This window comes from Oncorhynchus mykiss, chromosome 2 (genome assembly GCF_057628025.1).
Source record: "Oncorhynchus mykiss isolate SJ-2025 chromosome 2, ASM5762802v1, whole genome shotgun sequence".
Lineage (NCBI taxonomy): Eukaryota > Metazoa > Chordata > Actinopteri > Salmoniformes > Salmonidae > Oncorhynchus > Oncorhynchus mykiss.
The window spans coordinates 51,258,979-51,271,668 of record NC_143023.1 but is presented as its reverse complement, the minus strand read 5'-3'; the positions used below and the strand labels follow the sequence as shown (position 1 = coordinate 51,271,668).

The following is a 12,690-nucleotide window of genomic DNA, read 5'->3' as shown; positions in this document are numbered from 1 at the left end:
TCAGATCTCTAAATCCTTGCATTGTTTTTAAATGCAACGTGTTAGTGGAGAAGCTGCAGTTTGGGCATTTGGATCTCAACCAGTGCCACTTCCCTTTTTCCAATTACGACGAACAGGCACAACGCTCACTTTGCCTTGCAATCTTTACGAGGCAGCTGCAAGCCCGCAGACGACCCCACCAGAGACTGTTTCAGCCATACAGTGCGCTGTAGGTGGATTTGTTCGATGTTAGGAGGAGAGAGAGCAACTCTATAGCAGTATCATCTCCTGCAGACGGCAGACTTCAACTCAGAAATAAGAAGGGCTTTGAATTAAGCACCAAGGAGCTACAGACAGCAGCTGTGCAGGCTTTGGAGAGGGAGGGAGGGAGGGAGGATGACTGTTTTGTATCTTACAGGCATGGGCTAGGAGAAGTGGGAGGAGGGACAGAGAATTAGCTATTCTTGCACCAGCAGAAGCAACAGCCGGGACCGTTGAGCGCTAAGAAGTCCACCGGTAATAATCCTGGCAGTTGCTGTGTCAGAAGAGATACCGGAGGAAGCAGCAGTAACAACATCAACGTTCACTGCGAGCCCGAGCGCAAACCAGAACCCAACAGCAACAATGAAAGTCAAAAAAGGCTGCAACTCAATGGATGTGGGGGTACCGGCGACCACGGAAGAGGAACTGCTCGGGAACATGGCGATCACTCCCGAGGACGTATTGGGCTTGCAGAAGATCACCGAGAGTAAGTTCGATAGTCCATACGCCACACTAGGCTTACCGATTGACTGGCTGCTTTTGGTAGCCTAGTAATAAGACACACATAAAACCCCATTCATTCAGTGAATGAAGTGTGAAGCGGCCTAAGCAAAGTGTTGCAAAGAGGGTGTTTCTTTTATTAGACAGTTTCCTTCCCTTCCACGCTGTTCATGCATTCATTGCAACAATGTAAGCACGTTCCATCTTCTCTGGTTAATCAATAGATTGTCAACAGCTGATGTTTACTGGAAACTGCCCAGCTAGCACAGTGAATTTGGGCCGATTCGATGAGAGTCAGACTCGGCCGAAGTCATTAACCCGAGTCTGGGCCGCCTTCAGCAGTATTACTTATGTCTACGATGTGGGGATTGAGCTCGGGCCGATTCAGGTGTGAGTTATCTGTCCCAAATGTATTACTTGGGGCTCGGGCAGATTGGGGCTACTCTCTGGCAGATGATTACAGGGGCTGCTTTATATAATTAACATTTCATTATTTGTTTTTCCATATTTTCTCAATGTTTCTGTGAACAAAAAATACATGTAACATTTAAATTAAATTCTTTAAGAGGCCTGTGTAATATTTTAGTATTTTGATACTTTGTGCAAGGCAATTGATAAGCATTAAAAACTTTCTTGAGTGGCGCAGTGGTCTAAGACACTGCATCGCAGTGCAAACTGCGTTGCTACAAATACTGGTTCGAGACTTGTGCCGGCTGTGACCGGGAGACCAATGAGACCACCCGCAATTGGCCCAGCATCGTCTGAGTTAGTGGAGTGTTTGGCTGGCTGGGATGTCCTTGTCCCGTCACGCTGTAGTGACTCCTGTGGAAAAGGTTAGGGTTTCTGAATACTTTTCGAATGCATCGTGGAGAGAGAGAGAGTGGTTTAGCAGCTATATCTATCCATCTCTGATGCCCTAACCCCACTAACCTCCAGGAAGTTAGGTAACAGGTGGCCTGTAGGGCCCTTGACTATTTTAAGTAATACCTTCTTACACAACAGGTGATGTCCCAAATGGCACCCTGTTCCTTATATATGTAGGGAATAGGGTGCCATTTGATGCCCATCCAAACACCCCTCCATCCCCTCACACGTAGCCTATAAACTGCTGGTTGTTGTTTAACTTAATCAAATCAAATTACATTTATTTATAACGTCAGCTGATATCTCAAAGTGCTATACAGAAACCCAGCCTAAAACCCCAAACAGCAAGCAATGCAGGTGTAGAAGCACGGTGTTTATGAAAAACTCCCTAGAAAGGCCAGAACCTAGGAAGAAACCTAGAGAGGAACCAGGCTATGAGGGGTGGCTAGTCCTCTTCTGGCTGTGCCGGGTGGAGATTATAACAGAACATGTCCAAGATGTTCAAATGTTCATAGAGGACCAGCAGGGTCAAATAATAATAATAATCACAGTGGTTGTCGAGGGTGCAACAGGTCAGCACCTCGGGAGTAAATGTCAGTTGGCCGGTCATTCAGAGACATCTTCTCTTCTCTCTGCTCCTGCTGTCTCTAGAGAGTTGAAAACAGCAGGTCTGCGACAGGTAGCACACCAGGGTTCCATAGCCGCAGGCAGAACAGTTGAAACTGGAGCAGCTTCTGTTCTGGATAGCATTCTGACCTCCAGCCAGCCACTTATAAATTAGGATTCTTCCTCTGCACAACAGGGATGAGAGTTCCTCATGGAACCTTTTTTATCCAGAAATTCAGAACATTTTTTTAACATCTTCTCTATTTTAACTTTATTTAACTCAGTTAACAAATTCTTATATTCAATGACAGCCTAGGAACAGTGGGTTAACTGCCTGTTCAGGGGCAGAACGACCTTGTCAGCTCGGGATTTGAACATACAACCTTTAGGTTCCTAGTCCAACACTCTAACCACTAGGCTACCCTGCCGCCCCAATTTCTTTCTATGAAAGAAAATGGTTATTTGTTAGGTGAAAAGGTTCTACCTGGTCAGAGAACCCTTTCTTATACAGTGCTACTGCCATAGAAACAGAACAAGAGTAGTGTTGAACAATGTCCAGCTGGGAATACCCTAATGAGCCCAACTCCCAGGCCGGGACAAGCTCCAACTCGGGGGGTGTCGGGACGAGAGGGGAGTCATGCTTGGATGGCTGCAGCATCTTGAAAAATCTCTCCATGGTTACAGCAGCCTATCTCTCTGTGGCCTAACAGGAACACACACACACAGACAGTCCTCTCTGTGTCAGTCAGGAGGAAGAGTCTGTCTCTCTCTGTCCATTTGTCCGCCTGGCTGTCTGTCTGCCTGCCTCGTTGGCTTGCTAGCTGGCTCATTCGCTGTCTGCCTGTCTGCTGGCCTTGTGTCCTCTGTCCCCTGAAGAACAAAGGGATCTCACTCTTTCAGAGGCTGGCACCATTTCTTCCAGTCAGAGAGAAAGAGGGAGACCGACAGAGAGAGAGAAGGACGCCTTACAGTGAGTGTTTGTGTGTGAGTTTATTGAGTTCTGACAGAGCACACAATGGACAAGAAAGGAGTCTGACAGTCAGTGACTTTCATTTAGTTCTGTGACGACCCTCCCACTCTGTCTGCCGAATTCTTTCTCTTTGCTCTTGTTTTCCTTATTAGGATGTCGGTGGGCGGAGCTGGGAGGGTCGTCAGCAAAATGGGACACACCCGGGATAAATACACCTTTTCCCCATTCATTGAGGAGACTCTCTCCATGCAGACACACTGTCGGATTTTGGTTGTGGCATTTTTGTAACCTTTTCGATTGTTTGCTTTGGCACCTTTCAACACCTCTCATTAGCACATCTATGTATGCAACCACTCACTTACACTACTGATTACTGACTACACACCCCATTAATTGTATTTAGGTTACCTCAGTTAATAAATATATTTTGTTATTCCATATCTCCACAGTCTCCCTTTTTGTTACGAGCTGGTTCGTGACAGTTCACTGTTCTTGTCCTTTAAAGACATGCTGCGGGACTTTAGCAAATTGGGCTAAACTACGTTAGTATGTTTTAAACATCCCGCTTTAGGCTGGATATGTCAATGTGTAGTTCATACATGCATCATCTATGAGCAGAATTACTGTTTTACCTTAACAAGTCATGAAATCCCTAATTTGAAAGCGACTGTTTTTTGGTAACTGTGTGGCGCAATTTTCCCATTCAGGGAATCTACACACATTTTGGTGACGTACTGCAAGCTTGGCCCATGTGGGCCAGCCTGCTGGCGATTTGAGTTCCAGCCCCTTGCTATTATCTTCAACATGTCAACCAAATAAGGTTTACAAGCGGTGATTTACGAACTGATGTATTTTATAACATAACTGTTTGCTAGTCGATAACTGTTTGCTAGTATAGCCAGAGCTATATTATATATATATACACACACACAAAATAAATGGCTCTGTAGTAGCTAATGCAAATATTCTACTGATAAAGCTACAGGATTAGCAGTACCCATTCATAACTTCAGTAATTACTTTTAATTACTTGCAATTTACATAACATTTAAAAAAACAAAAGTATATTAGTAGCTTGCGTCCTATATTGATAATCAATTTATAAAATGTGTTGCTCATCATCAGACTAGCCGAGGGAAAGAACATGATCTACGGATAAAGGTGCTCCCCTGGGCCAGGCTCGAGTTGCACAGGGGCGACGTTCAGCAGAGGGGCTGGAATAGATGGTCCAAGTCTAGGGCCGAGGAGAGACAGGAGCAGATGGTGACGCAATAGGATACGAATTTCGCTCAGCATAGCAAAATGTCAAAAAATAATGTTGCAACCACAAGGTTTCTTTATCGAATACCCGAGCCGACAAGGTAAAGATCTGTCATTCTGCCCAAGAGCAAGGCAATTAAACCCCACAAAAACTGCTCCCGGGAGCCGATGATGTTGATTAAGGCAGCCCCCTGCACCTCTCTGATTAAGAGGGGATGGGTTAGAAGACACATTTTGATTGAATGCATTCAGTTGTGCAACTGACTAGGTACAGTGCATTCGGAAAGTATTCAGTCCCCTTCACTATTTCCACATTTTGGTACAGTACAGCCTTATTCTAAAATGGATTTTAAAAAATCCTCAGGAATCTACACACAATACACCACAATGACAAAGAGAAAACAGGTTTTTAGAAAAAATGTGAAATGTATTACAAATAAAAAAAACATCTTATTCACATAACTATTCAGACCCTTTGCTATGAGACTCGAAAAAGAGCTCAGGTCCATCCTGTTTCCATTGATCGTCCTTGAGATGTTTCTACAACTTGATTGGAGTCCACCTGTGGTAAATTCAATTGATTGGACATGATTTGGAAAGGCACACACCTGTCTAGATAAAGTCCCACAGTTAACAGTGCATGTCAGAGTGAAAACCAAGCCATGAGGTTGAAGGAATTGTCCGTAGAGCTCCGAGACAGGATTGTGTCGAGGCACAGATCTGGGGAAGGGTACCAAAAAATGTCTAACATTGAAGGTTCCCAAGAACACAGTGGCCTCCATCATTCTTAAATGGAAGAAGTTTGGAACCACCCATAATCTTCCAAGATCTGGCCGCCCAGCTAAACTGAGCAATCAGGGGAGAAGGAACTTGGTTAGGGAGGTGACCAAGAACCCGATGGTCAGTCTGACAGAGCTCCAGAGTTCCTCTGTGGCGATGGGAGAACCTTCCAGAAGGACAACCATCTCTGCAGCACTCCACCGATCAGGCCTTTTTCAGTAGAGTGGCCAGACGAAAGCCTCTCCTCAGTAAAAGGCACATGACAGCCCGCTTGGAGTTTTCAAAAAGGCACCTAAAGGACTCTGACCATGAGAAACAAGATTCTTTGGTCTGATGAAACCAAGATTGAACTTTTTGACCTGAATGCCATGCGTCATGTCTGGAAGAAACCTTCCACCATCAGTGAAGCATGGTGGTGGCAGCATCATGCTGTGGGGATGTTTCTCAGCAGCAGGTACTGGGCTCCAGAGCGCTCAGGACGTCAGACTGGGGCGAAGGTTCACCTTCCAACAGGACAACGACCCTAAGCACACCAACGACCCTAAGCACACAGCCAAGACAACGCAGGAGTGGTTTAGGGACAAGTCTCTGAATGTCCTTGAGTGACCCAGCCAGAGCCCAGACTTGAACCTGATCAAAAATCTCTGGAGAGATCTGGCTTCGATCTGGCTCTGATGCCACGGTGCCAGGACCGGCTGATAACCTAGTACACACTGAAAAGGAGATAGGTTAGTGGAGGAGTGGTGGAGGAGTGGTGGAGGGAGTTTTGGGCCATCTCTGCCCAAGGGATGAAAGCCGACCACTCCCCTGCCGGTCCTGGCAATAGGACCTCAGAAACCTACCCACATCCTGGTTACCTCTATCCACCTGCCCGTTACTCTCGGGGTAAAAACCTGAAGTGAGGCTGATCGAGACCCCCAGGAGTTCCATAAACGCCCTCCAGACCCTCGACGTGAACTGGGGACCCCACTCAGAAACTATATCCTCAGGCACCCCGTAGTGCCGGAAGAGGTGGGTGAACAGGGCCTCCAAAGTCTGTGAAGCCATAGGGAGACCGGGCAAAGGAAGGAGACGGAGGAAGATCCGTCACGAAATCGACCGATAGGTGTAACCACGGCCGTTGTGGAACGGGTAGGGGTTGTAATTTCCCAATCGGTGGTGCTGGGGGACGGAACTGACGGACCCGGATCCGGACGTCCGTGGGAGGCCAAAAGGTTATCCAGCCGGATGGAGAGGTCCACCAGCTGGTCAAAGGTAAGGGTGGTTCCCCTGCAGGCTAGCTCCCTACGAATGTCCTCGCGTAGACTACACCTTTAGTGGTCGATCAGGGCCCGCTCATTCCATCCCACGCCGGTGGCCAGAGTTCAAAAGTCCAGAGCGAAGTCTTGTGCGCTCCACATGCCCTGTCTGAGATGATACAAGCGTTCCCCCGCTGCTCTCCCTTCAGTTGGAGGATTAAAAATCGCCCGGAAGCGGCGGGTGAAATTTTAATAGTTGTCCAACGTCGGTCCTTCCCTTCCCCAGATGGCGTTGGCCCATTCCAGTGCTTTACAAGTCAGACAGGAGATGAGGGCGTTCACACTATCGCGTCCCGAAGGAGTCGGGTAAACAGTTGCCAGGTAGAGCTCCAGCTGGAGTAGGAACCCCTGGCACCCGGCAGCCGTTCCATCATATACCCTCGGGAGCGTAAGCCGAATCCCACTGGATCCAGGTGAAGGAGGGGTGGACAGCGGTGTGGGTTGTTGTGGGAGCTGGGGTGATGATGATGGGGTTTCTGGAAAATCCCCTCTCTCCCATCGCTCCATGGTTTGCAGCACGCGATCCATGGCTGTGCCGAGACTTTGCAACATAGTTGCGTGCTGCTGGACACACTCCTCCACAGGTAGTGGAGGGCTGTGTGCACCTGCTGACTCCATTAGTGGTGCGTGTTTCTGTCAATAGTCTCGGTGGGTAAGGCAGAGTCAGGCGCAGGACACAGAGATGAGTAATAATCGTAACTTTACTCAATAAACAATCTTCCATCAAGGAGAACAAAATTCCAGAGCACATAAACGCCGCCCGAACAAGGAGAGGCACCAACTTCGGCGGAAGTCGTGACAGAATACTTATGTAAATGTATATTTTTTTGTATTTTATATACATTTCTAAACAATTATTTTTGCTTTGTCATTATGGGGTATTGTGTGTGTAGATTGATGAGGGGGAAAAAAAACAATTTAATCAATTTTAGAATAAGGCTGTAACGTAACAAAATGTTGAAAAAAGTGAAGGGGTCTGGATACTTTCCGAATGCACTGTATCCCCTTTTCCTTTTCGCTGTGTGTTTTCTTAGCGAGGTACGCAATCATATAATATTGGCCTTTAAAAATGTGTATAATTTTCACATGGCACATTACAGTTATTAGAGCTTACTGCAGCCATAGCTTCATAGAAGTCTTGTTGTATTATGAAAACTCATGTTGACATTTGTCTGTGTGAATTTGTTATTTATAAAGTTCAAAAGTCCACTGTTTTTTAAAATTAAGTTTAAAAAAAACGGAATAGTATTTGTATTTTTTACATAATGTGCTTCTTGCTCGAGGATGGCAACTCCAATACAGAAGTTGTTTGAGACTCAGTGTCTCAACCAACTCCTCTATTAGAGTTGCCATCCTCAAGCAAGATGGTAAGGGGGTATTCCGAGGCCACAGGAAGGAAAGCCACAGGAAGGTCAGGGTGTGGTGGATGCGTGGCTGGTGGGTCAGCCACGCATCCACCAGGGCATACATGTATCAACTTTCACAGTGAATGCTTTTGTTCAAATGGTTTGTGTGCGTATTAATTGAATATTACCAAATGCATAAGTAAAAAATATTGCACCTATTTAATGTAAGACTTGCCGTTTGGAAATAAATAAGTTAACTTTTGCATCCATAGCATTAAAACACATCTGAAGTGCAAGTGCACTGTTTAGCTCAAATCTGAAGGCTGGTGGGCATTTAGGACGTCTACTGCTGATCACTAAAATATCCTAATGATTATCACACTTCCTCAAGTTAAATATTATGGTGACACTATACCAAAGATGGTTTGGTATGGTTTTGAAACCAAGCTCGAGTTATCAGTATAGCCCTGATACCAATCCACAGATGGTGTTGAGATCCAGAATGTTCTCCACTTGAACCCAACACCGCTCCTCTGGACCATACCCCTCCCAGTCCACCATGTACTGGAGCCATCCCCAAGACGTCGGAGGTCCAGCAGAGATCTGGCGGCATAGGCCGGACCCCCCTCGATGTCCAGGGGGGACAGCATCATTGGACCAGGAACCACCGGCCTGAGAAGGGAGACATGAAAAGGTGACATACGATAGTCACTGGGAATCTGTAGCCTATATGTCACCTCGTTCACCCTTCGGATAAACTTGAATGGCCCCACAAACCGGGGGCTCAGCTTTTTGCTGGCCAGGCGGAGTGGGAGATTCCTGGTAGAGAGCCAGACAATCCCCAGGGTGATACATGGGGGGGGCACTGGTGGTATTCTTCCTGCTCCTTCTGACGGTGGATGGCACGCTGGAGTCTCACGTGAGCATCGCGCCACACTTTTTCTGCACACCTGAACCACTCATCAACCACAGGAGCTTCGGTCTGGCCCGGGGTCCACGGAGCCAGGGCCAGCTGAAAACCCAGAACACACTGGAAGGGGGTCAACCCAGTGGAGGAGTGAGGTAGCAAGTTCTGGGCGTACTCTGCCCATGGAAGGAATCGAGCCCACTCTCCCTGCCGGACCTGACAATAACTCCTCAGGAACCTCCCCCTCCTCCTGGTTCATCCTCTCCACCTGAGGCCTATACCTGGAAGTGAAGCTGACCGTGACCCCGAGCTTCTCCATAAATGCTCTCTATACGCGTGATGTGAATTGAGGCCCATGGTTGGAGACGATGTCCTCCGGATGACCATAATATTGCAAGACCTGTTTGAATAGTGCCTCATCAACCTGGAGAGCAGTAGGGAGACCAGAAAGAGGGATTAAACAGGATTTTGAAAGTCTATCCCCAACCACCAAAATGGTGGTGAAACAGTCAGAGAGGAGATCAGTAACAAAGTCAATGGATAGACGGGACCAGGGATGCTGAGGCACAGAAAGGAGTTTTCCTGCTGGAGAGTTCCGGGGGGATTTGGTTTGGACACATACGGAACAGGAGTTGACGTAGCGAGTGACGTAGCGAGTGCCAGGGTGGGCTACCAGTACTTCTCGGGGATAGACTGGGTAGTGCAAGAAATACCTGGATGTCCAGCGACGACAGCTGTGTGTGCCCAGGTCAGCAGCCGGTCCCTAATCCCTGTGGGAACGTAGGTGCGCTCGGGAGGACAATTAGTTGGTGCGGACTCCCTCTCCAAAGCCTGGCGAATGTCCACCTTGCTTGGCACAGATTCAGCCTCCTCGCTGTTCAGGTTCCGATGGTCGGTTAGGACGACGAATGGTTCCTTGGCACCCTCCAGCCAGTGTCTCTACTCCTCTACTACTCACCGCCAGGAGCTCTCGATCATCAATGTCGTAATTCCTCTCTGAAGGGGACAGTTTTGTAGAGTAATATGCACACGGATACAATTTCTGTGGATTACCCTGTTGTTGAGACAGAACTGCCCACCTCTGAAGCGTCCACCTCCACCACAAAGGATATCGTGTGATCTGGGTGTTTGAGTAATGGGGCGGAGGTGAAACGTCCCTTGAGGAGATGGAAGGCCTCGGCTGAGGAGAGCGGTGAGACGGGCGGCAACGGAGCGGAAGTTCCTGATGAAACAGCGGTAGAAGTTTGCAAACCCAAAAGACTGTTCTAACCCCTTTATGGTGGTTGGGACTGGCCATGACCTAACCACATCTACCTTCTTGTCATCCATCCTCACTCCCTGCAGGCTGATTTGGTAGCCTAAAAAGGAAACAGCCTTCTGATTAAATTGGCACTTCTCAGCCTTGACGAACAGGTGGTTAGCAAGGAGGCATTCCAGGACTGCTCGAAGGTGAGAGATGTGATCCTCCAGGGTAGCCGAGTATACCAGGATGTCATCAAGATACACAACCACCTGGCATCCGAGGATTTATATTTTATTTTTTTATTTCACCTTTATTTAACCAGGTAGCCTAGTTGAGAACAAGTTCTCATTTGCAACTGCGACCTGGCCAAAATAAAGCAAAGCAGTGTGACATAGACAACACAGAGTTACACATGGAATAAACAAACAAGCCAATAGCACAAACAAGTCAATGGCACAGTAGAGAAAGGAAAGTCTATATACAGCGTGTGCAAAAGGCATGAGGAGGTAGGCAATAAATAGGCCATAGGAGCGAATAATTTCAAATTAACAGATTAACACTGGAGTGATAAATGAGCAGCTGATGATGTGCAAGTAGAGATACTGGTGTGCAAAAGAGCAGAAAAGTAAATAAAATAAAAACAGTATGGGGATGAGGTAGGTAGATTGGGTGGGCTATTTACAGATGGACTATGTACAGCTGCAGTGATCGGTTAGCTGCTCAGATAGGTGATGTTTAAAGTTGGTGAGGGAAATAAAAGTCTCCAACTTCAGCAATTTTTGCAATTCGTTCCAGTCACTGGCAGCAGATAACTGGAAGGCCAAATGAGGTGTTGGCTTTGGGGATGATCAGTGAGATATACAGTGCCTTGCAAAAGTATTCGGCCCCCTTGAACTTTGCGACCTTTTGCCACATTTCAGGCTTCAAACATAAAGATATAAAACTGTATTTTTTTGTGAAGAATCAACAACAAGTGGGACACAATCATGAAGTGGAACGACATTTATTGGATATTTCAAACTTTTTTAACAAATCAAAAACTGAAAAATTGGGCGTGCAAAATTATTCAGCCCCTTTACTTTCGGTGCAGCAAACTCTCTCCAGAAGTTCAGTGAGGATCTCTGAATGATCCAATGTTGACCTAAATGACTAATGATGATAAATACAATCCACCTGTGTGTAATCAAGTCTCCGTATAAATGCACCTGCACTGTGATAGTCTCAGAGGTCCGTTAAAAGCGCAGAGAGCATCATGAAGAACAAGGAACACACCAGGCAGGTCCGAGATACTGTTGTGAAGAAGTTTAAAGCCGGATTTGGATACAAAAAGATTTCCCAAGCTTTAAACATCCCAAGGAGCACTGTGCAAGCGATAATATTGAAATGGAAGGAGTATCAGACCACTGCAAATCTACCAAGACCTGGCCGTCCCTCTAAACTTTCAGCTCATACAAGGAGAAGACTGATCAAAGATGCAGCCAAGAGGCCCATGATCACTCTGGATGAACTGCAGAGATCTACAGCTGAGGTGGGAGACTCTGTCCATAGGACAACAATCAGTCGTATATTGCACAAATCTGGCCTTTATGGAAGAGTGGCAAGAAGAAAGCCATTTCTTAAAGATATCCATAAAAAGTGTCGTTTAAAGTTTGCCAAAAGCCACCTGGGAGACACACCAAACATGTGGAAGAAGGTGCTCTGGTCAGATGAAACCAAAATTGAACTTTTTGGCAACAATGCAAAACGTTATGTTTGGCGTAAAAGCAACACAGCTGAACACACCATCCCCACTGTCAAACATGGTGGTGGCAGCATCATGGTTTGGGCCTGCTTTTCTTCAGCAGGGACAGGGAAGATGGTTAAAATTGATGGGAAGATGGATGGAGCCAAATACAGGACTATTCTGGAAGAAAACCTGATGGAGTCTGCAAAAGACCTGAGACTGGGACGGAGATTTGTCTTCCAACAAGACAATGATCCAAAACATAAAGCAAAATCTACAATGGAATGGTTCAAAAATAAACATATCCAGGTGTTAGAATGGCCAAGTCAAAGTCCAGACCTGAATCCAATCGAGAATCTGTGGAAAGAACTGAAAACTGCTGTTCACAAATGCTCTCCATCCAACCTCACTGAGCTCGAGCTGTTTTGCAAGGAGGAATGGGAAAAGATTTCAGTCTCTCGATGTGCAAAACTGATAGAGACATACCCCAAGCGACTTACAGCTGTAATCGCAGCAAAAGGTGGCGCTACAAAGTATTAACTTAAGGGGGCTGAATAATTTTGCACGCTCAATTTTTCAGTTTTTGATTTGTTAAAAAAGTTTGAAATATCCAATAAATGTCGTTCCACTTCATGATTGTGTCCCACTTTTTGTTGATTCTTCACAAAAAAATACAGTTTTATATCTTTATGTTTGAAGCCTGAAATGTGGCAAAAGGTCGCAAAGTTCAAGGGGGCCGAATACTTTCGCAAGGCACTGTACCTGCTGGAACGTGTGCTACGGGTGGGTGTTGTTATCGTGACCAGTGAACTGAGATAAGGTGGAGCTTTACCTAGCATAGACTTATAGATGACCTGGAGCCAGTGGGTCTGGCGACGAATATGTAGCGAGGGCCAGCCGACTAGAGCATACAGGTCGCAGTGGTGGATGGCATAAGGTGATTTGGTAACAA

At 46.5% G+C, this 12,690-nt stretch overlaps 1 protein-coding gene across 1 annotated transcript in view; it reads left to right on the top strand.

The window, feature by feature from the left end:
* The first annotated feature begins 227 nt into the window (after window positions 1–227).
* The window catches only part of LOC110491276 (protein unc-119 homolog A), a 51,756-nt gene continuing 39,293 nt past the window's right edge, over window positions 228–12,690 (top strand). Inside the window, exon 1 of the mRNA XM_021564629.3 lies at window positions 228–727. Coding sequence (XP_021420304.1) covers window positions 604–727 — 124 coding nt within the window. The 5' untranslated portion in view covers window positions 228–603. The remainder of the gene's footprint in view (window positions 728–12,690) is intronic.